The sequence below is a fragment of the Rhinolophus sinicus genome, chromosome 2 (assembly GCF_057876585.1).
Source record: "Rhinolophus sinicus isolate RSI-liver-muscle chromosome 2, RSI-T2T, whole genome shotgun sequence".
Classification (NCBI taxonomy): Eukaryota; Metazoa; Chordata; class Mammalia; order Chiroptera; family Rhinolophidae; genus Rhinolophus; species Rhinolophus sinicus.
The window spans coordinates 108,992,759-109,017,585 of record NC_142502.1 but is presented as its reverse complement, the minus strand read 5'-3'; the positions used below and the strand labels follow the sequence as shown (position 1 = coordinate 109,017,585).

The following is a 24,827-nucleotide window of genomic DNA, read 5'->3' as shown; positions in this document are numbered from 1 at the left end:
AAAAATGGACAGCTTTTGTTCCAAACAAGGATGTATCTCCACTAGTCTGACCTACCCTTTGCTTCACACTGTCCCCCACTCTGTTTGTTAGGGGATCTGAGGGCACTTTGGAGATGACCTCTGTATCAGGCTCATGGTCGACTCAGAGTTTCTTCTAAGTCTGCAGGGGAGAAGGCTGATACTGAAACCGAGGGTCCTTACGACTTTGATTAAAATTCGTTTTGAATTCTGGCTCTAGAAATCACATGCCTTTCTCTCTGTGCTCCTCAGTCTTGGCCTTCTCTCTCCCTCCCACCCCCATAAGTAGCAACCCCAGAGGCAACAAAAGACAGTAGTCTGGATCTGACTAATGGTCATACAGTTAGACTTCTGGCAGGATAAAGAGAACATCTTGACCTAAGTTAGGTTTTAGCTCCTTAGCCCTAAGGCGGAATGATCCCCTGGCTATTTTCCCATGAGAGCAGACAGAGGGACTCTGGAAAAGACCTCAGACCTGTCCTCAAGATCTGAGGAAATGATTCATTACCCTTACCTCACCTCAGACCAATCAGCTCCCAATAGACCCCCAAACCCTTAACCCATGGTGTCATGTGACTTTGCCTCATAGAATCTGTAACCTACACGCCATCCGGGAGGCATGTCTTTGAGCGCTAGCTCACCTGTGTCTCTGGGCTTGGCGCCATTTCTTTAAATAAACCTCTACTTTCTTTGCTGCAAACTCCTGTTCCTGGTGTCTCCTTTGGCTTTAATGTGCTCAGGTATAAAAATATATGTATATTTTGCTTTAAAAATGGAATACACACACATATTCTACTTACGTAAAGAAACACTGAAAGGATACGCAAGAAAATAAAAGTGTTTACCTGTGGGGCAGGGATGGAAGGATGGGGTAAATAGAGGCAGGGTGGTTGCAAATATTTTGGATGTACATCTTTATATATTAATTTTTGAACCCAGTAAATGTATAACCCTTTAAAATTAAATTATATATTTTTTAATTAATTTATTTTTTGTGGCAAAAAACTGAACTGTAAATAGGAAGCTACTCTTTCCAAATCTCTGTGATCCTTCGTTTTCCCTCGGCTCACTGATGAGCCAAGAAGGTCACCATACTAGAGTTTCCATGACTTGATAACTTTAGCATCCATTACTCTCTCAGTTTAAAAGTTCCTTTTTAAAAAAAAAAAAAAAAAAATCTGCTGTGATTTTCTAAGCGTGGCTTTTATTTCCTTGGACGTAGCATATACATAGTTGTTGTACAGTCTGTGTCCAATAATCCCAGTGTCTGAAGACCCTGTCGGCCTGATTCGCTTTTCTGAGAACCGTATCACCGAACATAGAACACAGCCCTTTCCTGTGATTTCTTGAAAATGTCTTCCACAAGTAGTTGGATTTAATACATTGACTGATTGTTTCCTGAAGATCCAGAGATAGATGGTGGTGTGTCAGATTAGAGGATGGATTTTACCAGAGTACAAAACCACAGAACAGATAACTGAAGGTTCAATACTAGATATTCTGTTCTAAAAATATCACAGGATATTTTTCACTGGCAGACTTTCTTCCTTGGTCCCCTGCCTTCTGCTACTACCCTACAGGCTCTGTCTCTCCTGGGCTCTTCCTCTTACACAGGTTTATCCCCTCCTTCCTCCTCACCCCTCCGAAATTTACACATTTCTTTGCTAACTTTCCACAGTCATTCTTGCCCTGAGAATTACGTTGCCAGTGTTTAAGGTATCTGTCATTTTTTAGTGGAATGTCCCAGTGCCCTAGGATGGCAGCATTCTTCCTTCCAGAAGTGAAAGAGAAGCCAAGTCCTGTCTTGGGAGATGGCGCCACCTACTGCCCATTGAGAGACAGCTGCCAAACACACAGCTGAAGGACTTTCCATCACCCTGTCCTGGGCAAGGTGGCAGATAATAGGAAGTTTTCATGCAGCAAAGTGGGACATGAGCTGGGTTTAAACTGATGTCAAGGGTTTAGAGCAGCTGCAAGGAAGAGATAGGAGATTTTCTCTGCTGGGAAATGTCAGAGCAGAGGCAGGAAAGAAGTGATGAAAGAGAGGGAAAAGATGTGAATTACCTGATTCCACAATTTTAAAGTAGGCATAATTAGGAAAGATCATTCATTCAAAAAAGTACTGAGCACCTGCTATGTGCAAGGAGCTATGCTGAACAGACTGTGAGGCAAGGGAATAATAATAACTCCAAAGAACTGTATGTCAGTTTATAGTTTATAAAGCACATCCGTTCTCAGCCAGGACATTTTGATCCACCTTCCTGCGAGGGAGGCTGAGGTGGCTGTCCCAGAGCACAAAGCTCCAAATCTCTAGAAATAGGACCATAATACAGATTTTTTAACTAGTTCAGAACTCCTTTCATTTTAGATTTGATTCTTCCTCTTAAAGATTTTTAAATTTAAGTAATTGTTTAAATAGACGATACACTTACTTGGTTCCAAATTAAAAAGGTGCAATAGGAACACAGGGGAAAGTCTCCCTCCCACCACTGTTCTCCAGATATCTAGACATTTAATTTTACTGTTGTCTTAATTTTCATTTCCTTCATGTGAGTGAGCCTGAGCATCTTTTCAGATGTTTCAGAGATACTTTGTATATTTTTTTTTCCTGTGAAGGGTCTGTTCATTTCCTCTGACCAATTTTTTACTTGGTAGTTAATAGTTTCTTTTTGATTTATAAGAGCTGTCTATGCTTTAGGGAAATTAGCCCTTTGATTTGATGGAGTTGCAAATAAGTTTTCTTTTTACACTTTCATTTGGTCGTTTTTCTCTTGGCATTGCTTTTGTAGTTCTTTTCCCCTATGCAGATCTTTCTAAATGTAGTTGAATTTATCTGTCTTTCCTTTTATGACTTCTACGCTTGAATCTTTCTTAAGCAAGGGTTAAATTAAACATGGTGGGTCCCTGCCTTCAAGTTGCTCAATAAGCCAAAAGGAAAATTGAGAAAACTACCTAAATAACTATAGTGCATTATCACATGGTCAGTACACCAAGGTGGTGCAAAGTGTGGTTTATTCATTTATCTATTAAGAATCCAGTTACTGTGCCATCTGCCCAAATACCCCTCCATTTATGAAGCCTTTACTGAACTCTTTCTAAGAGACGACATTTTGTGGCAAGTGTGCGAGGATGACAAGACGTCGAGATCTGAATCCCGGCTCTCTGTCCACCCCTCTATGATCTTGGGCAGGTCACTTAATCTCTGTGCATTTTCTGTTTCTCATATTATCTCATGAGATGTGACAGAAATGTAGAATGTGGAGCGGTCAAGGATTGGAGATTGAAGAGCAGAGGTGGTAGTGAGCAGCTTAGGGAGAGCTGTAAGACACGTCCAAGGCCTGGATTTGTGATTTCAGGTGATGAAATCTGAATTCCGACAAGGTCCAGAAACAGTCACTAGGCTGGTGGCAAAAGTAAAGGTCACTGGATTGAGCATGTGAAAGAGCAGAAGGGCCTCTGTGTCGAATGGTCATATACATAGTCCTTGAAATCACCCAGGATGATGGCAGGACATGGGGTCAGGAAGGGCCTGTGAGCCTCATGCATAAGTCCTCGTGAAGCAAGGCAAATGGCTCTGTGAGAGCAGCAAGAAGGATTGAGTGTGAGCAACCAGAGCTCCACAGCAGGTGTTTTTACCTGGCCCTGGGGATGTCATGCTCAGGAGGTGGTCGTATAGAATAAGGAAGATGCTCACCCCACCTGTGACGCTGAGATTCAAGAGATTCATCTCTTTTGAGAAGACAGCCAAGGAATTGTGACTTTTTTTTTTTTTAAAGATGCCCATGCGCGTTTTATTAATAAAAACTAACAGTGGCAAGTTAAACAAGTCAAACAATTGAAGTCTCTTTATATTCCATAAAATATTACAGAAAAGTTTGTGTTTCAATAAAAAGACTATTGTTTTAGAACAGGCAGCTAACAGCAACTGTGCAGCTAATGGTTCTTTGTGAATAAATTTTTTTTTTTTAATTTTATTTTATTAAATTTATTGGGGTGACAATTGTTAGTAAAATTACATAGACTTCAGGTGTACAATTCTGTATTACATCATCTATAAATCCCATTGTGTGTTCACCACCCAGAGTCAGTTCTCCTTCCATCACCATATATTTGATCCCCCTTACCTTCATCTCCCACCCCCCACTCCCCACCCCCCTTACCCTCTGGCAACCACTAAACTATTGTCTGTGTCTATGAGTTTCTGTTTCTCATTTGTTTGTCTTGTTCTTTTGTTGTTTTTGGTTTATATACCACATATCAGTGAAATCACATGGTTCTCTGCTTTTTCTGTCTGACTTGTTTCGCTCAGCATTACTCTCTCAAGATCCATCCATGTTGTCACAAATGTTCCTATATCATCTTTTCTTACCGCCGTATAGTATTCCATTGTGTATATATACCACAACTTCTTTATCCATTCATCTATCGAAGGACATTTTGGTTGTTTCCATGTCTTGGCCACCGTAAACAAAGCTGCAATGAACATTGGAGCACACGTGTCTTTATCTCTAAATGTTTTCAGATTTTTTGGGTAGATACCCAGGAGAGGGATTGCTGGGTCATATGGCAATTCTATTCGTAATTCTTTGAGAAACCTCCACACTGCCTTCCATAACGGCTGCACCAGTCTGCATTCCCACCAACAGTGTATGAGGGTTCCTTTTTCTCCACAGCCTCTCCAACATTTGTTACTATTTGTCTTGTTGATGATAGCCATTCTGACTGGGGTGAGGTGATATCTCATTGTGGTTTTGATTTGCATTTCTCTGATGATTAGTGATGTTGAGCATTTTTTCATATGTCTATTTGCCATTTGTATGTCCTCTTTGGAGAAATGTCTCTTCAAGTCCTCTGCCCATTTTTCAATTGGGTTGTTTGTTTTTTTGTTGTTGAGTTGCATGAGTTCCTTGTATATTCTGGATACTAGCCCCTTATCGGAGGCACTGTTTGCAAAAATCTTCTCCCATTCAGTTGGTGGCCTCTTTATTTTGTCAATGGTTTCTTTTGCTGTGCAGAAGCTTTTAAGTTTCATATAGTCCCATTCGTTTATTTTAGCTTTTACTTCCATTGTCTTTGGAGTCAAGTTCATAAAATGCTCATTGAACCCAAGGTCCATAAGTTTAGTACCTATGTTTTCTTCTATGCAGTTTATTGTGTCAGGTCTTATGCTTAAGTCTTTGATCCATTTTGAATTAAGTGAATAAATTTTAAAAGAGGCTACTGCCTGTCCCGAAATTCCTTTTTCTTTTTATAAAAAAAGAACTATTAAAAATGATTGACAAATTTTGAGTTAAAAAACTGTTAAAACATTCTCTATATTTAATTTCAACTTTATAGTAGATTACAGGAAGATGCTTATGAAACAAATACAATATTTGTTTCAGTACATGTCTTTAAATGATAGACTTATAAGTATGTAAACAACTATATAATAAAAAGTTTCCAAATGATGCCTGTAAGAAATCAGGCAAATTTTACCATAAGCAATAAACCATTCTAAGCCTTCCAGACAGTTTTCATAGCTGCACCAGCATGGCAGTAAACTTTTACAAAACAAAACAAAAACAAAAAGAGAACTCTGCAATTTGTTGCGAAATAGACCACACACAAAAAAAAGGTATAAACTTGATGGAATCACAGTCGATATAATTTAAGAGAAAAATAAAGGTATAATAAGATTCATGGCGCTTAATGGTGAAAAGCAGAGCTTTGCCATCTGCTCAGTTCTTTGGACACCACATGATTGAACAACACAACACTCGTCCTGGAGCCACACCCTCGGCCAGCGGGTGGCGCCATTCACAACAAACTGCAAATGGCATTCTGGGTGGTGTACCCGCCTCCACCGGACGGAGTTTTATTTTCGTTGATGTACGGAGTTTTATTTTCGTGGATGTAGATGGAGTACAGCTTAGTCAGCAATCTCAGCAAGAATTGTTACTGGGCATAAATGAAGTCGTTATTTAAAAAAATAGAAAAGGAACACACAAAATCCTAAAAAGTAAGTAGAGGTCCTGCATCAGCACACTGGAATCCATACACACTGCAGCCCGTTTTAAAAGACCCGACAGAAAACAACCCTGGCTTGCTTATCAGAGGTGCACATCGAATTCAATAGCTTACCAATATCTTCTTGGGAGGAGGCCAAAAAGAAACAGAAAAACCCACATTAAAAAAAAGTTTCTCTTCCCTAAGCATGTTTTCCTGCAGCTTAACTTGCGGGGGAGCGACCTGCGAGCGAGCACGTCAGTCTTCCTCCTCGTTCTCGTTGTCCTCTTCGTCCTCGTCGTCATCCTCCCCGACATAGGACACAGGGGTCTCCACCCGGGACCCGCTGTACTGGGACCCACTGGAGCTCGTGGCCAGCATCCCATCCGCACCGTTGGTCAAGTCACTGGCAGAAAGCCTTGTGCCATTAGAGGTCGAAACCGACGACGTGATGAATACACTGCCGAGTGATCCCTGAGCCATTTCTGTCACATAGGGTTCCAGCGCTTTCGGCACCAAACTTCTTGCCACTTTGAGGTCTTCAGCGGAGCAGCTTCCGGATTCCAGCCCGTAGGCCATCCCCATGCGCTTCAGCACCTCTATGTCATCATGGATTTCAAACGTGTTGTCAAAATTGAACAGATACTCAAATTTGTCATTAGAAATGCTGCAGTCGATGACAGTCTTCTTGCTGGTGTTCACAATGATGAAAGGCAGGTGGATGACAGAGTTGGGCGGGGGCGGCCGGCTGGCCTGCTGCTCTGCCTGGCGGTTTCTCTGCACCAGATTCTTGAAGGCAATTTGCTGCAAAATAAGTTCTTGAAGTTGAGATTGTTTCTGTTTTATTCTTTCAAGTCTCCTTTGTCTCTCTGCCTCTAAATTCTGACATTCCTGAGCCGAGTTGGTGGGCAGACCGATCCATTTGATTTCCTTCTCCTTAGAGATGATGTTCGTGGCCATTAGCACATTTGAGGCATCATAGACTCGCCGTCTGATGTTCTTCTGGTCATAAGCAGATTCATTTGGTAAGATGTGATTATCGGCGGCGCTGAACTCTGCGACAAGCTCGTCAGCCACCTCATTATAGGATGTGGTTCCCTTCCTCTGTACCTTCTCACAGACCTTCATGGAGAAGTGCCTCAGGCCCTTACCGTTCTTCTCTCCTTTCCTGTTGCGTTTCCCGGCAGACCAAGGTGAGGGGTCTGAAGGCTGGTTCTGTGACACAAAGCGAGTGTTAGGGGTGTGTGGGCTTCCTACCACGATAGTGTTTGGCGCTGCAGGTCTCTGAGGCGTACCAATTACCACTTGCTGTGCAATGTTGACATTGGACTGTCCAAACGTTTTTGGCAAGAGCTGCTTCCCAAGCGTGTTTACTGCAGAGGGGTGAACAGCTACTAAGGACACAACACCTTTTCCAGGACTAAGGTTCTGGTCTATGAAGACCTTTAGTTCCCCATTGGCTTCAATTAGACCAACATCTTTTTCCATGTTACCAGATCCGTGAAATCGATGCTATAAATGTTCACCCTCCAGAGAAGAAAAATGATTTTTCTGGCTGGCGGTGGGCGCACGGACACGCCGGGGTGGGCACGAGGGCGCGGGCGCGGACACGGATGCGCGGGCTCGGACACGCGGACACAGAGACGTGGGCAGTCCTGGCGCGCGCTCCGGCCCAGGGTCCTGCCCTGCGAGGCGCCGGGCGCGGGGCTCGGAATTGTGACTTTTGAGAAAATAACTTTTCATTAGCAACCCACAGCAGACAGTGGCCAAGTGGGGCTGAGGGAGGAGACTCTGGAGTGAGGTTTTAATAAGTATCTCAGACCTTTTAAAGCCCTTATTAAGGGGACCCCCTGTAGGCTCCCCCAATGTCAGGGCTGAGAACAGCCTGACTGGATGAGAAGTTGGAAGACTGCGAGGTGGCCACTATCATGCATAGACGCCATGGCTGTGTGGCCCCTGGGTCCTGAGCTACCATGGCTGGGGTTTTGGAGGACAGGTCTTCATTTTGTGAGTTGACTCAGTTTGTGCCATTACATTGAAAGCTCCAAGACCTTCCTCTTCCCTGTGTGCAAACAAGCCGCACCTTGCTCCAGCCAAAGTCCATCTCACCTTTCAGCTCCCCTCAGTCAGCCAGCCAGCCACAGGAGTTTCATTTTCCTAGTGATTCAGTATTTGCAGGAGAGGATGGGCCTCTTCACTTCCCCCCAGTTTTACTGACACATGAGCGTTTATAATTGACATGGTTTAAAAAGAACCATTCACCTGCTGGCCATCTCTCCAGATCTGAAGCCTGAGAAAATGACCTGAAGTTGTAGCAGGAGAAACTGAGGTAGGATACTCTGAACGCTTTGGGGGAGAAGGACTAAGCAAGAGGTTTGGGGGTGAGGGAATGGGAGTGAACGCATAGGGTTTAAGGGAAGTGGTGATGGGGGAGGACTTTCTTCTTTTAGTCTCTTTGGAGATGGCTTGAAGGGAAGGAAAAGGTGCCTTCAGACATTGCACAGGTCTCTGGTCTGCTCTAAGTCCTGTTCTCTTGTCTTTCATTGTGGAATCCATAAAACCCTGGAAAGGATGCTGGTTCAGAGAACAACCAGCTGACAGAGATGCTGATGCAAATGGTTGGCAGTAGTAAGTTATCGCAGTAGCCAGATTCTTAGATGTGACCGTGAGGCACATCTAAGAATAGTATCCCAGGGTGGAAGACACTCCACATTCCTGCCAAATTCTCTTAGCTGAGGGCAAATCAGAGGAGACTTTCAGCTTTTCAGTTTATGATGCTCTGGCTTCTGGCCATAACTCTCTGGCCTTTTAATTTTGAGCTGTACAAATATTCACAGAAAGCTTTGGAGAGGAAAATAGAATTGGTTTTTGAACCACCTGCTTCCTCCAGGGGTATGGAAAATAAAGAGTGATTTCAAGTTTCACAAATATAAGGAAACCAGAGGGTGCGTGTCAAAGCTGATGAGATATTTCTGCAACTCATGAAGAATTGTGGTGTGTGTGCCCGTGCTAGGCTTCACAGAGGGACAGTCAGCAGTTGCCCGAAGTTGTAGGCACGAGTCGTGTCCTCCAGGCTGCTCCAGGACTGCCTTCGTCCAGCTGGGCCATCTTCTCTGGACTGTGTACATGGGAGGCCTTCCAAAGCCCCAGTGGGGAAGGAGGCCCTGTAGACAGGAGGCTGGCAGTGGAGGGTGGAGGCCATGGTCCCTTTGCGGGAGAATAGCTGGGAAGAGGGCATCTGCCCCATCTGCCAGGAGCACCTGAAGGAGGCCGTGAGCACTGACTGTGGACACCTCTTCTGCCGAGTGTGTCTGGCCCAGTACGTGGAGAAGGCCTCTGCCTCTGGGGGCTTCTGCTGTCCCCTCTGCCGGAAGCCCTGTTCTGAGGAGGTTCTGGGGGCAGGCTACATCTGCCACAGCCACCAGAAGAAGGTGTGCTGGTTCTGTGAGGAGAGCAGACTTCTTCTGTGTGTGGAATGCCTGGTATCCCCTGAGCACAGGTCTCATCGTGAGCTGACCATTAAAGATGCCATCAGCCACTACAAGGTAAGGCCGGCTTACCACCTCCCTGGGTGACTCTATTCTACCCTCTGTTCATGATGCTTGGCATGTCATGGAAGCTCAGCAACGGACGCTTTTCTTTGTTTCTCCTGCTTCATCCTCTTTTGCTTTTCCACGTATAGTTTGCTGCTGATGTCAAAGTGTCAGTGAATTACTATGAGTCTAAGAAGTGGTACTGACACTGTGATGTCAGATTCCCAGAAAGCATGCGGTGCTCTCACTTTGCTCACCTGCAGAATGAGGAGTTGGACTATGTAATGCAAAACCTTTCAATACTAAGACTATATGGTTACCCTGGTTGATAGTACTAGAAATTTGGCTAGAAATGTATTCAAGTTCATGTATATATGCTAATAATTATCCTGCAAATATACTGAAACTTGTAAATTAGTGCATAGCTCTCTCTTTCGCTTCCCTTTCCCTTTGCCTTTTCTTTCCTGCCTTCCTTTCTGTACTGATTATTTGTATCCTATTTCATTTAATTTTTTATCATAAAAATTGCATGCTCTTGGTAATACACTCAGAAAACATTATAAGGTATAGTCAAAACTAAAAATATTTCTTCTTGCTTTCCTCCATTCTCAGTCCCCAGAAGTAACGATTGTTAAATTTTTGTGTATCATTTTTCCAGACAATCTTGTGTGTGTGAATGCACTCCTTAACACACACACACACACACACACACACACACACAAATACATTCTCCTTAAATTTTTTCTGTAACTCATCATCTAAAAATACATCTTGTATATTTTCACATTTTCCCTTTAGTTCATATACAATTTATATATTCTTTTTAACAACTGCCTGGTATTCAATTCTATGAATGTACCATAAATTGGCAGACACTATTTATTTCCAGTTATTATTTTGTTTTGAGATAACATGGAATGTTGCAATGAAAACCTTTCAATATGTTTTAGAGGACTTAGAATATCCAAGATATAGTTTGGTGAAAGAGTAAGGTAACTTCTAAGTTATAATCAATTTTTCCTATCATTGTTTATTGAATGATCCAGTTTCCCCAATGATTTGAGTGCCAAGTTCATAACATGCCATATATTCACATATGCTTGCATATTTTTTGACTTTCTATTCTGTTCTATTTTTCTGTCTATCCTTGCCTGTGTGTCAAGCGATTTTAAACACTGTAGCTCTGCAATGTGTTTTAATGTCAAGTAGGTCTTAGAACCCCACAAAGTTTTCAGAATTTTGTGGATATGCATATATGTTTATTTTCCCAATTAGCTTTAGCGTTATTTTCACCAGCCACCACCCCCTACTGAAACCTCAATCCAGTTAGTATTTGATTTAATGGAAATGACAAATTTACACTATGATGTCTTTCTATCCAATAATGAGGGATGAATTTTCAAAGTCTTCTTTTTGATACTTGACTTTTTGAGAACATGTTATGATACAGGATGAGAAAGTGGGGAATCCAGATTGGGGTGACTATGGAAAGGTAGAGAAATAATTCAGAAAGCCAAAGAGGCAGAGTTCTCTGGTTCTAACATCATTCCTTCTAGATGCAGTGTACCACGGGGGGGGCAGGGGGTCTCTCACCTGCTGATGCGTGCACGAGATGAAAAATCACATTCAGTGATTTATTCAGCTCTGTGCTTTGTGTGGAATGTTGTGCTAGGTATTGTAGGAAGTAGAAAGATGATTCATAATAATTGTCCTTAAGTATGCCTTTAATTTATGAAGGGAAACCTAGAATAAATAAAAAACAATATGTGTTCATTTAAGAAATACTTAAATAAGTTCCTTCAGTGTGTTAGGAACTACAGTACTTGCTAGGAATAAGACAGATGCCATCCCTACTGGCAGAGTTTTCAGTTTAGTAAGGGAGACAGATAAGAAGTCAAACAAACTACAAGTTTTTTATGAGTTATGAAGAAAACAAACACGGGTGTGAGAGGGAGAGTAACAGTGACCCATGTTAGCGTGGTCAGTGAGGGCTTCGTGGAAGAGGTGACACAGAAGCTGAGATCTAGAGACAGAGAAATCCACCATTGTAAAGACCAGGCAGCAGGGGAGTACACCCAGAAGCCCAAGGCTGCAAAAGTCTTATTTGATTCAAAGAATTTATAGTTAGAGTTTGAACTGGCAGGATATACAGATAGATTAGAAGTGGAGTAAGAAAATGAAAGGAATCAAAGTGAATTCATGAGTTTCTGGTTTGAGAAACTGGATGGATGATGGATGATAAGGATGATAAGGGGGAGAACAGGTTTGAATGAAACATCAAGTTTCATTGAGAACAAGTTGAGTCCAAGTTGAGACACACCAAAGTAGGATCTTAGATATGCAATCAGATACGAAATCTGGGTCTCAAAAAAGTGTGGAGTAGTATTCCTAGAACCTAAAACAGGGTTCCATCATAATAAAGATAATATTTAAAGCCAAGGGAATTGAGGCAATATCCTCAGGAGAGAGTCTAGAGAGAAAAGAAGTTCCAATATCCCAAGAAGGCCATCATTTAGATGTAAGGTACAGGAGGACCCAGCAAACGAGATTTAGTGAGGCAGGAAAAATCGAGGAGAGCGGTGTTCTAGATGCTGTAAGAGAAGAATGTGTTAAGAAGTGAGTGATGGTAGCGAGCACTGGGTGGTACTGAGACATCCAGGAAGGTGGGAGGCAGAGAAGTGCACTTCTGCCACTGAAACAACAGGGAAAAGAACACAGGGTCTGCCAGTGTACATAGCTTTGCAGTTTGGGAGATGGCTCGAGTTTTCTAGTTCATTTCCTCAATAATATGCAAAGAAAGAACATCAGCAGTGTGGGTAAATGTGGGATGTGAAAGGTCTGAAGATAGGAGAAGGTGTGGTATATTTTGGGAAAGTGAAACAGAGAATGGGGCAGGATTGGCAGTCAGTACAAGGCAGCAATTTGAGTTCTGAAACTAGAGGTTTCCTGTGTTTCATGGGGCTGCCTGAGGACAGCCAATGACAGTAGCACTTACTTACCCAGGGATAAGGAGTTGCCTGAAAAGTAACAGAAGGAGGGAGAGGCAAGGGGGTTGAGGGCATTTCTAGAGGAGTGATTGTAATAGTGGGCCCTGTGTGTGTTTGTAGGTGTTGATAGCATAGTTGTGAAATTGATTTCTTACAATTTCTCATGATGTCTCTATTTCTTTGAATTAAATCTTGTAAAGTAAATATTGTAAATTGTGACCTTTATAAAGAAATTCATCCCTGATTGCACTCCAGAAAGACTGAAAAATTTGCAACGCAACAAAAGTCCACGTGTTTCCTCACTGACCAGCCCATGTGGTGTCAACCACTTGAATGTATCCAGTAAGTTTCCCACATGTGCAGCAGTGACTGGATGTGTTTTACTTTGCTTAACTGTGAATGCGGGGGACGAGGCTTTCATCCATGCAGACTCTCACTATCTTCACTTTCCTCTAGAATTGGGGCATGAATTCTACATGATTGTCTCGAAGTAGTTTATCTTTTGGACAATAAGGTATATTAGTTAATGTTTAACCTCCATTTTTCTTATTCTGTTATTTCTTTTCTTTTTTATTGCATTGTTGGGGAAATTTTTAGAAATCTGTATTTAGATCAGTTCTATTTCTTACTCAGAAATTCATCTAATTGTTTCATTTTTAAAGATTAATTCCTAGCCCATTTGGAATTTAATATACTGTGTTGTATGAAGGACTACTCTATGTTAATTTTTCTTTATTCTGGTATCCAGTTGCCCCCAAAACATTTCTGTGAGTCCTTTCCACATCTATGTGTTGTTTCTAGTTTGACATAAATTAAATTTTTATAAGAGCAGAATTTTGCTTTACTCTAGCCATTGATTATTTTTGTTCTAAAGTTATTACATAGTTTTGATTGTTTTATGTTTTTTTTTTAAATCTACCAGCATCTTTGCCATATAGCATTTTTTAAAATAACTTGATATTCTCACTGACTCAGAGAAATTTTCTTATGCAAGTTTCCAAGTTCTATAGAGAATTTCCTCAAATTTTATTCGGCATTATATTAAACTTATTGATTACATTAAGAATTGTGACTTTTGGGGTATACTTTGTCTTCTTGACCAATAGCATTTTCCATTATGTTTCCCCCCCCTTCTTCCACCTCCCCACCCCAAACTCTGGTTCAAGCCATTGTTTCTCAGTCTAGTTGTGTAGGACACAGCTCCTTGGCCCATGCTGGTATTATGAGCCTTACACACACACACACACACACACACACACACACACACACACACACACACAGCAGCAGCAGCAGCACAAAGTAGCCCACGGCAGCACAAAGCTGCCACAAGTCTATGGCAGCTCTCAACAGCCCAGCTCCAGGGAGAGCTGTTGTTCACAATCTTAGCTGTAGAGGGCCCAGCTCACTGGCCCAGGTGGGAATCGAACCTGTGACCTGGCGTTAGGAGCACAGCACTCCCACCACCTGAGCCATCAGGCTGGCTGGGCCCTTCTTTATATTTCTGAATCAGATATTAAATTGTCTTTATTTAAACCTCTTAATGAGGTTAGCTATATCTTATATAGCTATATAGCTATTTCCTGATGTTTCCTAGATGCACGATCATGTGCACATTGTCAGGTTTAGTCATCACGGTATCATTTTCCCTTGTAAAATACAATGGGTGATACTCTTACCCATATTTTGGGACACTTTTGGCTCTGTAAGGAACACTCATTTTGAAAGTTGGTAATTTTTTTTTATGACAGTATCAGGGAAAGGTACCTTTTCATCTGTTCATCACTTTTCTTTTATGCATTTTGTTAGTAAGCCATTTGAGAATTTCAGTGTTGCTAGGTTCTCGTGTTTCATCACTACTTAATGCCCTTTTCAGTCAAATTATTTTACTGTGAAATCACATTTTATCTGACATTTGATAGGATCAGAAACTTAAAAAAAATCTTGCACGAGTCCTTATGTTTCAATTTGTCTTTTTTTCCCTGAGGAATATTTTAGGAAAATAAAAGTTTGTAGAGGTTTGCATTTTAATTCTAATGAGTGCCTTAGTCACATGATATGTACCACTAAATATTATTCTAACGCAAAAATGGATGAATAAATATTAAAAAAAATAAAACAGAGAACTTTACCTTATTCATTTTGAATATTGTAAATGATAGATCTATATTTTCTATGACTATTTCTTGCATTTCTTTTTTTGTTATCTTTGCCTCCTTTTTTCATTTACACAATGTCTGTAGCTGACTTTAAACTCTTCATTAGATTTTAAACTAAACCAGAAGATAAGACTGTGGCTTTTTGGACTGAATCGTAGGCCTGATTTCGACAGGCAGAAATAGGTAGTATTTCTGGCAGAGGGAATGGAAGATAAGCCATGAGAGTGTGTGGCTGCATGGGGTGTGTTCAGGAAATCACAAGTAATTCTCTGGCCAGCTTGGAGAGCATGGATGGAGTAGGAAGAGGTAAAAGGTGGAAGGGTAAATGGGGGTTAGGTCACAGAGAGCCTTGGATACTGGGTTAAGGAGTTTGGGCTTATCTTTGGTAATGAGAAGGCATTTTGAAGAGAGGAGTAACACAGATAAGAGTTGAAATATGACAGAGATTTCAAGATGAATGGCAGATCCAATGACAGAAATATGGAGTTCAAGGGCAGTAGATTGTATAAGAGGATGGTGAATGGATGATAAGTTTGATTTCTCCAAATTGATTTTGAGATGCCAATAGGAGATTCTTGGCTCCGCTGGAAACATGGGATTGACTGTTAGGAAGAATCCAGTGGTTTGGAGATTACAATCATATCTGAAGCCTCCAGATGGAACGCTAAGGACACAGTTTGGAGATAGAAAAGGACTAAGGAAACAACCTGAGAAAGGTCAAGGAAGGATGGGGGTAGGGGAGTAGAGTGGGATGGGACATGAGGGGAGAATTACTTCAAAGCAGAGAAGGCCTCAGAGGAAGGCTCCTTTGGATTTCATGACCGGAGATCACTGGGGATGCTGCAGAGAGAAGTTTCAAAAGAGTGATGAGAAACAAAACAGATGGCTGAGGAGCAAGGACCCAGTCGTGAAGACAATGAGAACTGACTACTCATTCAAGTTCAATTGTGAGGATGGAGAGAGAGAGTAGATTGATGAGATAGCAAGGTGAGGATTGTTTGCTTGCTTGTTTTATCTCTGTGAGACCTTAACTTTTGTGCTTACCATCAGTGGAGATCCATGAGTGAAACCCACCGTGCCCACTTACTGCCTGCCACTCCTTCCCTGAGTGCTTCATTCCTTCTCTGCTGGGAAGTGACTGCAGGTAACACCCAGTGATGTGACACATTTTAATAACTTCCTAGTGACCTCATTGTCTCCTCTGCTTACTGAAGGCTTTCGTTTGCCTGAATGTTCTTGCTGATCTCTCACCCACAGTCCCCTTGACCTTGATTTCATCCACAGAATCTCAGGGCCACAAAGAACTTTTTTGGTGGCTCCAACCCCAACCTCTACCTATACACTTCCAGTGATGTGGGACTCTTCTTTCCCCAAAGCAACACAAGAGAAACAAGGCAAAAATGATGAAAATTAAAAATATTCCCAATAAACAGCCCATAAAATATTCCCCATAATAAACAAAATCTCCTAAAATTTTTTTTGACCTGACATGGGATTTAGTTAATGAAACACATACTTTTCAGTTAATATCACACCCTTATCTTTAGTCCACAAATTCTTTTTTCTGTTTTATTTAATGGTTGCATTTAATCACCATTCCTCCCTTTCCCATGGGCAACCATTTAAAGTGTTGTATTTTTATTTTATTTGTAGATGGTTTGGTAAAACACATATTGCTGTATTTTGTGCTTGTATATTGACTTAACAAAATTATATTATAGGCCTCATTCTATTTCTTGCTTTTCCACTCTACCATGGTTTTAAGATCAGTCCATGTTTTGTGTGTCATAGATAAGTGACCCTTGAACAATGCAGGGTTAGGGGTTCCAACCCACTGCAGAGTCAAAAGTCCCACATAACTTCAGTTATCATTCCTCCGCATGAGCAGATTCACAACCGCGGATCAAAAACATGTCGTCCATTGTTGCTGCCAGCTGCACAGTATCCATAGCAGGTATTTGACACATTTTACTCTCCATTTTCCCAAGAATGGATTTTACATGACTCCAGCTTTCTGTTACCACAAACAATGCTGTCGTGTGCCCATCCTCTTAAGACCTAAGTAAGGAAGTCTCTGGGATATTTAGCCAGAAACAGGACCACTGGCTTATAGAGGAAAGCACACTTAGGTGGCCGGGACCCTCACCAGAGTGGCCAGGCCAGTGCACAACTCACCAACCTGCAGTATAGTCCTTATATCCACTTCCATCTTCCCTCCCCCAGGTGTTATCCACTTGTCTAATTTTCAGTAATCTGATGAGAGTCAAATAATATTTCATTGTGTTAATTTCCATTTCTCTAATCCCTGGTGAGCTTGGGCATAGATTCACATGAACTTTAGCCTTTTGCATTCCCTACTCTGTGAATTAACTGTTCATTTTCTTTGCAAAATTTTCTCTTGGGTTCCTGTCTTTTTATTGGTTTGTAGGCTTTCCTTTTTATATTCTACATGTACCTTATTTTGCTGTGTATAATGTGCTCCCGTGTATAATGGGCACCCACATTTTGGGCCCAAATTTTCAGGGAAAAACTATTTTGTTTTAATTTTTTAATTCAACTTTTTATTTGTTTACATTTAGGTACTTGTTTTTTGTGTTATAAAGGAATTTTAGCATTTATTTTTTAACATATTATGGTACAAATTTTATGAACCGGTAACAAATGTACGATATTTACATGTCATAGAAGGCCAAGAACTCTGTTGTCACAAGTTCCTCTTAAGTTCAACAAAATCCATTATCGTAGCCAGGGTATTATTTTGCATATGGATATTGTAATTGATTTCTAGAGTTATACTTTTAACTCATAAGCATAAATAGAAGAATTAAAAACACTTACGTAGATTCAGAATTAGTGCTACCCATGTATAATGCACAACCTTATTTTTCCCTCACAAATTTGGGCAAAAAAGTGCACATTGTACACGGCAAAATACAGTAAGTCTCTTGCTGGTTTTAGACACTGCACATATCAACTTTTATTGATGGCATTGTCATTGAATGTAATATTTAGTTTTGAGGTAACCAAATTAAATAATTCCTTCATGGTTTGTGCCTTTGGGAGTTTCTTTAAGACATCTTTCCCTACCTCCACGTCACTAATTTATTCTCTAGCATTATTTTCTATTAACTTCAGAATTTCACCTTTCACACGTAGGTCTTTAATACATCTAGAGTCTACTTCACATATGGTTATAAGGAGGGATCAACTTTATTTTTCTCTATTATTATAAGCAAGTTTTCTCAACACCATATTTTATAGATTCTGCTGCTTCTCTTGATTTATGTCCTACTTTTTCTTTTAAATTCCTTTGCTAACATGGATCTGTTCCTGCGCAGTGTCTTCTCTCATTTGCTATTTGTTCTTGCACCAGCACCATGCCATTTGTTACAGTGGCTTTATGGGCCCGTTCATCTGGTAGGGCAAATACATTTTGCAACTAACAAGGGGTTACAAGAAGAATGCTCCCCGAGTCTTTTGTGGATGCCAGTCCCTTTCTTCCACTTTGATCACTAAAGGCCTGTGTTGATATCAGTATCAGCTTTGTTTACTTATGCTGCCCTCATAGTTTATCAAAAACCCAAAAGAAATTTTTTGTTGAGAAATGGAAATCATTCATTTCTAATCATCTTATCCTTAAAGCATCATATTCTCAGCTTCAGGAACACAGTAACCAATCCAGACGCTGATTGGAGGTTTAGAGAGAGGTGCCGTGCCTCCCTGGACAGTGGATTTGCCTCCCAGAGGGCTCTCGTCTGTCCATCACAGCCAGGACGAGGGAGGGATACAGAGGTCTGGCGTCTCCTCTGCTCCCTGAAGTCAAGTAGAAAAGGTTCTGTTATAATACTATGTCATTTGAGTGGAGTTAAGGCTTTAAAAAAGTTACCCATTGCTTTTCCCGTCATCACCCATTAAATAAACCTATGTTCCTTACCCCAAGCAGGACACTTCGAGAACTGCCTGTTTGGGGGCAGGATTTTCCTTTGGCCTCATCCTGGGGTCAGGACCCTGACCATTTTCCACTGAGTGCCACCCTGCCCCCAGTCTGAAAGCAGGGATATCTGTCTCTCTAGAAGCGACTCACCTGCAGGAAGAGGAAGCTCAAAAAGTACATCAGGGAACTTCGGCAGCTCAGGGCTCAGAAGGAAGAGAGGCTTCAGGCTTTGCAGGTGGGTTTCGCCAAGTCCTGGGAAGGACACCCTCCGAGTGACCCCAGGGCCTTTACTCCTGGTTCTGGCCATCTGTCTATCTCAGGAGAAGCCTGATGTGCCGGAGGTCCTGGAGGCTGGAAACCTGGGTGCTGGGCACGGCTGGCCTCCAGGTTTGCTGGTTGGTGATCTGGGGCAGGTCAAGCCCCTGATCTTCATGTGGTTTATGTGTTAAGTAAAAGCCAGTCCCCTCCACCCAGCTCATGATGAATGAGGACCAAAGGAGACAGATAGCTCCTCAATTGAAAATGACTACCCAAAACATAGGTCTCCATCGCTGTCTCTGACGGGCTACCTTTCTGTATCTCTTGTTCAATGAGATGTGGGGTCTCTTCTTACCTATGACCTGAACAGGGTTAAAAGCAGGCAGTAGAAGGATAGAGCTGAGCAGGGTGTGTGTGTGTGTGTGTGTGTGTGTGTGTGTGTGTGTGTGTGTACCCACCACGTGTGACATGGCATCTGTGGAGGGGAGGTGTCCTTCCATTCACGAAGAACACCACTGTGACAGGCAAGGCAATGCCACAAGGGGGAAAAAACTGACTGAGGAATCAACTTTCTCAGATACTCAGAGACTGAAAGGTCAGTGGGCCAGTGGGGAGCCATCTGACAAGTGAATCTTTTTTTTTTTTTTAAAGATTTTATTGGGGGAAGGGAACTTTATTGGGGAACAGTGTGTACTTCCAGGACTTTTTCCAAGTCAAGTTACTTGTGGAGGGCTCAGTCCATCTCCAGGTCCAGTTGCCGTTGTTAGTTGCAGGGGGCGCAGCCCACCATCCTTGCAGGAGTCCAACCGGCAACCTTGTGGTTGAGAGGACGCGTTCCAACCAACTGAGCAACCTGGAAGCTCAGTGGCAGATCAGCTCAAGGTGCTGTGCTCAATCCTAGTTGCAGGGGGTGCTGCCCACCATCCCTTGCGGGAGTCGAGGAGTTGAACCGGCAACCTATGGTTGAGAGCCCACTGGCCCATGTGGGAATCGAACCGGCAGCCTTTAGGAGCATGGAGCTCCAACCGCCTGAGCCACCGGGCCGTCCCCTGACAAGTGAATCTTAGGGAGTCTCTTTTCTGTAGTTTCTGGTAGACTGTGGACCCCACAGGCTGGAGGCTGAGCGGGGAAGCCAGCAGCAAACTGAGAGGCAGCTGGATGCCGTCCCCCAGCGGTGGCCAGACCAGCTGGAGGGCACGCCAGCAGAGATGTCCGGAAGCCTTGACATTTCCAGGACAATCACACAGCTCCACAGCCTGGTTACTGATCTGGAGAGGATGGCGAGGGAGCTGGACGCCAGCATGCTGAAGGTGCATACCCCAAGGCATGCCCCAAAGACAGTGGAGATGTGCTAGGAGAGGCTTCTCTGTGACATGTGGTGGTGGCTTGTCCGAGGCCACACAATACTGCTGCTGAGTGGGGTGCAGAGGAGAGCTGCCAATCCCTCCAGTTCTCAGGGTGACTGCCCAGGGTGGCACTCAGTAGTGGGTTGGGGAGGAAACGGGAGATGAGAGGAACTTGACAGCCAGTTGTGATTCTCACTCTTGTTGTGTTTTTTCTAGACAGCCAGCGACTTATTGACCAGGTAGGTCAATAAGTCCCACCTTCCTCCCTGACATACAGACCCACAATGCCCACGGGCTTTATCAAAGTCAAGGAGATCCACTGCTCCATTACGTTTGTGTCTTTATGCTGCATGGCCAGTGGAAGATTCAACAGAAATACTGAAGGATTTCTTTGTTTCTAGGAGTGCTCCACAAAAATTAGAAGCTATTTATCCCAAATTAGAGAAAAAAGCCAACGAATCCCTTCTTCAAGCATCCTCAGCAACTCCGACCGGTTCATCCCTCACCGCAGACTCACCTCATTCTCCTCGCTCTCCGGCCGCCAACCTGTCCGGCCGCCCATTAAGTCCACCTGCTGCAGCTTCAGGCCTGCCATTTCCTGAACGTGACCCACTTTCCTCAGCCCCATAGCCATGACCTGGTGCCTGAGTCCCTGACACCTGAACAATCATTACAGCCTCCTTCCTGAACCAGCTTCGTGCCTGTGGCTCCCACTGCAGAGATCAGGATGCAAGATGCCACTCTGCCTGTGAATTGACAGTAGCCCATCTCTCCCAATATCAAAATAGGAGTATCCTGGCACCTGGGTGGCATGCGCTCACCAGTGGTGAGCCACCTCTGCATATGGAGCTGGCAGGTCTGTTGGAAAGAATATTCCTTCTGAGTATCTGTACCACTCACCTGGCACTGATTATTTTGTGGTGGACAGACACTAAGGTGACCCCCATGACCCTCCCCTTTTGGTACTCATGCCCTTGTGTGATCCCTTCTCCTTGGGTATAAGCAGGATCTGTGATTTGCTTCTAATAAATGGAATATGGAAAGGTGATGGGATGTCACTTCCATGATTAGGTTATGTTATATGCCTAGGGGAATGGGTTGTCACTTCAATGACTCACTCTTGAGTCTCTCCTTGTGGGATTGATGAGGTGAGTGGCCCTGTGGTCAGCAGGCAGCCTCTAGGAGCTGAGAGAAGCCCCCAGCCTTTAGCCAACAAAAAGCAGGGGCCCTTAGTCTTGCAGCTGTAAGAAAACAAATTCTGCCAACAGCCTAAGTGAATTTGGGAGTGGGTTTTTCCCCAGTTGAGCCTCCAGATGAGAACCCAGCCCAGCTGACACCTTCATCACAGCCTAGTGAGACCCTAAGCAGAGAATCCAAATTTATGACCCACAGAAATTGTGAGGTCATAAATGTCACAAAAACTGTGATACAATAAATGTGTCTCGTTTTAAGACACTAAGTTTGTGGTAATTTTTACAGAGCAATAGATAACTAACATATTTATATATTAACTATTTGTGCATCACTTCTTTGGGTGAGTAAGGACAGTACCCTGAGTCTTCGTGTCCCCAGTGTCTAAGACAGTGCCCGGCTCGTAGTTGGCACCCAGTGAAATTTATTAAGTAGATGCATGAATGAATGAACAGAAAGTATAAGGGCCATTTCTTGATGCTCCATGTTTAACAAAGGGAGACTTTAACCAGCATGTATTGAACCCTTGCTGAATTAGTCAATACTACAGTAGGCACTGAGGGATGTAAAGAATAAAGCGTGGCCACAAGGAAATGCTGTGTTGTAGTGTAAAAAGTGAAAATTTCACTTAAATTCAGTCTCAGTCCTGACAGCTAATACCTCTGTAACCCTGGGCAAGTTACTTAGCCTCCCTCTCTGAACCTCAGTAACACACCTCTAAAGTGAAGATAATGGTCCCTGTAGCCTGGGGTTGTTGTCAGAATTAAATGTTATTACATATGCTGTAGTACTGAACATGTTGTCAACATTCAAATATGGTAATTCTATCTTCTTCTACTTCTCCATCCAGAAGCTTACAATCTAACTGTGGAGCCAGGACAAACACATGGGGAACGTATTAACGAAACTGTGTGTCTGGTTAAATTAAGTGTCACTGTTGCTAAGTGCTGTGGTGATTCAGAAGAGCAACACGTGTGAGGATGAGAAATTCAGCGTTGGCTTTGTGGGGGAGGTGGGACTGGACAGCAGGGGGTACGATGAGAGCACCCAGTTCAGGACAGCTCCACGAATGAAAGCATGGAGGTAGGAACAAGCCATGCATGTTTGCAGGACCATGAGGAGACTGACTGGTTAATCTGGAATAGTCAGGAATGGGGAAGAGCAAAATTCAAGCAGGGCGTTAGACAAGTGACACCAAGACCTAGGCAGCTATCAAAGGTTTTTGGGTCAGAAGTGAAGGGAATAAGTGGTGTTTAAGGAAAACTAGTCCGGACTCCTGTGCCAGGTGGATTGGGGGGCTGTGGAAAGGGGGAAGGAGAAAGAGTCTGGTGTAGATGTTCAGAAAAAGAAAGGGTGTAGTTACCAGGCAAGAAGCTGGAAACATGAGACCCCGAATCTCAGAACAAGGTGATAGCCAAGGAAAACACATCCACGGAGGGGACAGCTAACAGTCCTGCATCCTAGCTGGGGTTGACCTCACACAGATAATTTGTGCCGAAGTATCCTGCCAGGAGTGGGAGCAGACTGGCAGGCTACAAGATTCTCCCTCACCAGAGAGCCGGTTCTCCTGCGGTGCCTGCCAGCCCCTCTGCCCTCTTCTGCCGTGACTGCACATTGGGCTAGTGTGGGTATCTGACCAGCAGGTAGCTAGCTAATCAAGCCTATGAGCTTGCCTGCCGGGAAACGTCTTTTCAAAGAGGGACCATGATCATGAACTGAACATCAGCTTCTGTCGGAAATTCAAAATGGATCCATGGTGCACACACCAGGAGTGGGCAAGAAGGGCAGCCACAGATGGAATGAGAGCAGCATGTGTGGCCATGCGCTGGAGAAGTGTCCATGACCTAGGTAGTGGGTGGTCACAGGGTAATCCAGCCTCTGAGCTCCTGTGGATCTCAAGTCCCCTTTCTACCAGTTCTTGGACATACAGAGGCAGTACTGGTCGTGAGCACAGACTTGGGAACCAAACTGTCTGAATTCAAATGTGCTTTACTGTCTGATGTCTGATGTGCACTGTTGCTGTGCCATTTACGATCTGCTGATGACTTGGGACCCATTAGTCAACTTCCACATGTCTCAGTTTTCTCAGTATGACGTGGGGATATTACCTTAGAGTTGTTGGGAGGATTAAGTTAGTTAATATGTAATCAATTTATTGCAGTGACTGGCCCAAGTGAGCTCTATATGTGTTTGTTATTATTAGTAGTAGTATTTTAAAATCTCCACTTCTCCCTTAGAGACTTGGTTGTGTCGCCCTCCCTCTCCCACTACCCCAACCATAGCTTCCCAAAAGGCCTGGCTAATGGTGGAAAATCCCATTTTCCTTATGTACATGTCTGTTATTAAATTAAACTTTCCTATTATTTAAACTAACTTGAGTGAGTCTCTGCTCTTTTTAGTAGAAAGAGCTGCTACAGTGTAAGCTGTGAGAAAGCCAGGCATTAACTTGGGGACGTCACAAGTGTGCAGCACTCCTTTGGAGTCTTGTAGAGGGCAACTGGGAGCATGGGGCCTCTGGACATGAGCATTTCCCTGGGGGAGGGAGCCCTGAGTCCAGACTCTGCCACAAGCAGAGCATGTCGCAGAGCATGGAGGTTCGCCAAGCTGTTTGTTTTGAAGTCACTGTATTTTAGGATCTATCCACTTCCTCTGCACTGACTCCAGGCTCCAAAACAGGCGAACTTTTTTTTTTTTTTCAATTTTATTGGGGGAGGGGAACAGGACTTTATTAGGGAACAGTGTGTACTTCCAGGACTTTTTCCAAGTCAAGTTGTTGTCCCCTCAATCGTAGCTGTGGAGGGTGCAGCCCAGTTTCCAGGTCCAGTGGCTGCTGCCAGTTGCAGGGGCGCAGCCCACCATCCCCTGTGGGAGTCGAACCGGCAACCCTATGGCCGAGAGCCCACTGGCCCACGTGGGAATTGAATAGGCAGCCTTCGGCACCAGGAGCACAGAGCTCCAACCGCCTGACCAACCCGGCCGGCCCAAAACAGGCTAGAAGTTACCTACAAGAGGAACAGTGCTAGTAGGCCAATGTGAGTATTTTCACTCCCCAGCGGTTTTATTTCTCAGAGTAAGAAATACAAATTGTCTTTTTAAATCCAGGTCACTCATGGGGTGTGGCCAGCATGACCATATTCACCAGGCCCCACTGGGCACCTGTTCTCAGTAAAGCGGTGTCCCTTTACCCAGAGCTCTTGAGGTAGGTATGGATTAAAATCCTGGCTGGATGATCTGGGCTGAGCAAATAACCAAAACTCACTAAGTCTCATTTTCTTACCTTTAAAATGGAAGTAATATCAAATATATGGTGATGGAAGGAGAACTGACTCTGGGTGGTGAGCACACAATGTGATATATAGATGATGTAATACAGAATTGTACACCTGAAATCTATGCCATTTTACTAACAATTGTCG

The 24,827-nt window shown here is 43.3% G+C and overlaps 1 protein-coding gene and 1 pseudogene across 1 annotated transcript; one reads left to right on the top strand and one right to left on the bottom strand.

Annotated features, from left to right (window-relative positions):
• Positions 1-5,597: 5,597 nt before the first annotated feature.
• On the bottom strand, positions 5,598-7,719 carry LOC109452799 (transcription factor Dp-1 pseudogene; annotated as a pseudogene).
• Positions 7,720-9,206: 1,487 nt separating this feature from the next.
• TRIM40 (tripartite motif containing 40) lies at positions 9,207-23,744 on the top strand. Its single transcript, XM_019742049.3, has 5 exons — positions 9,207-9,551; positions 18,756-18,851; positions 19,960-20,184; positions 20,437-20,459; positions 20,622-23,744. The coding sequence occupies exons 1-5, from the start codon at positions 9,207-9,209 to the stop codon at positions 20,848-20,850; spliced, it is 918 nt and encodes a 305-aa protein (XP_019597608.2). The 3' UTR covers positions 20,851-23,744.
• Positions 23,745-24,827: the final 1,083 nt, after the last annotated feature.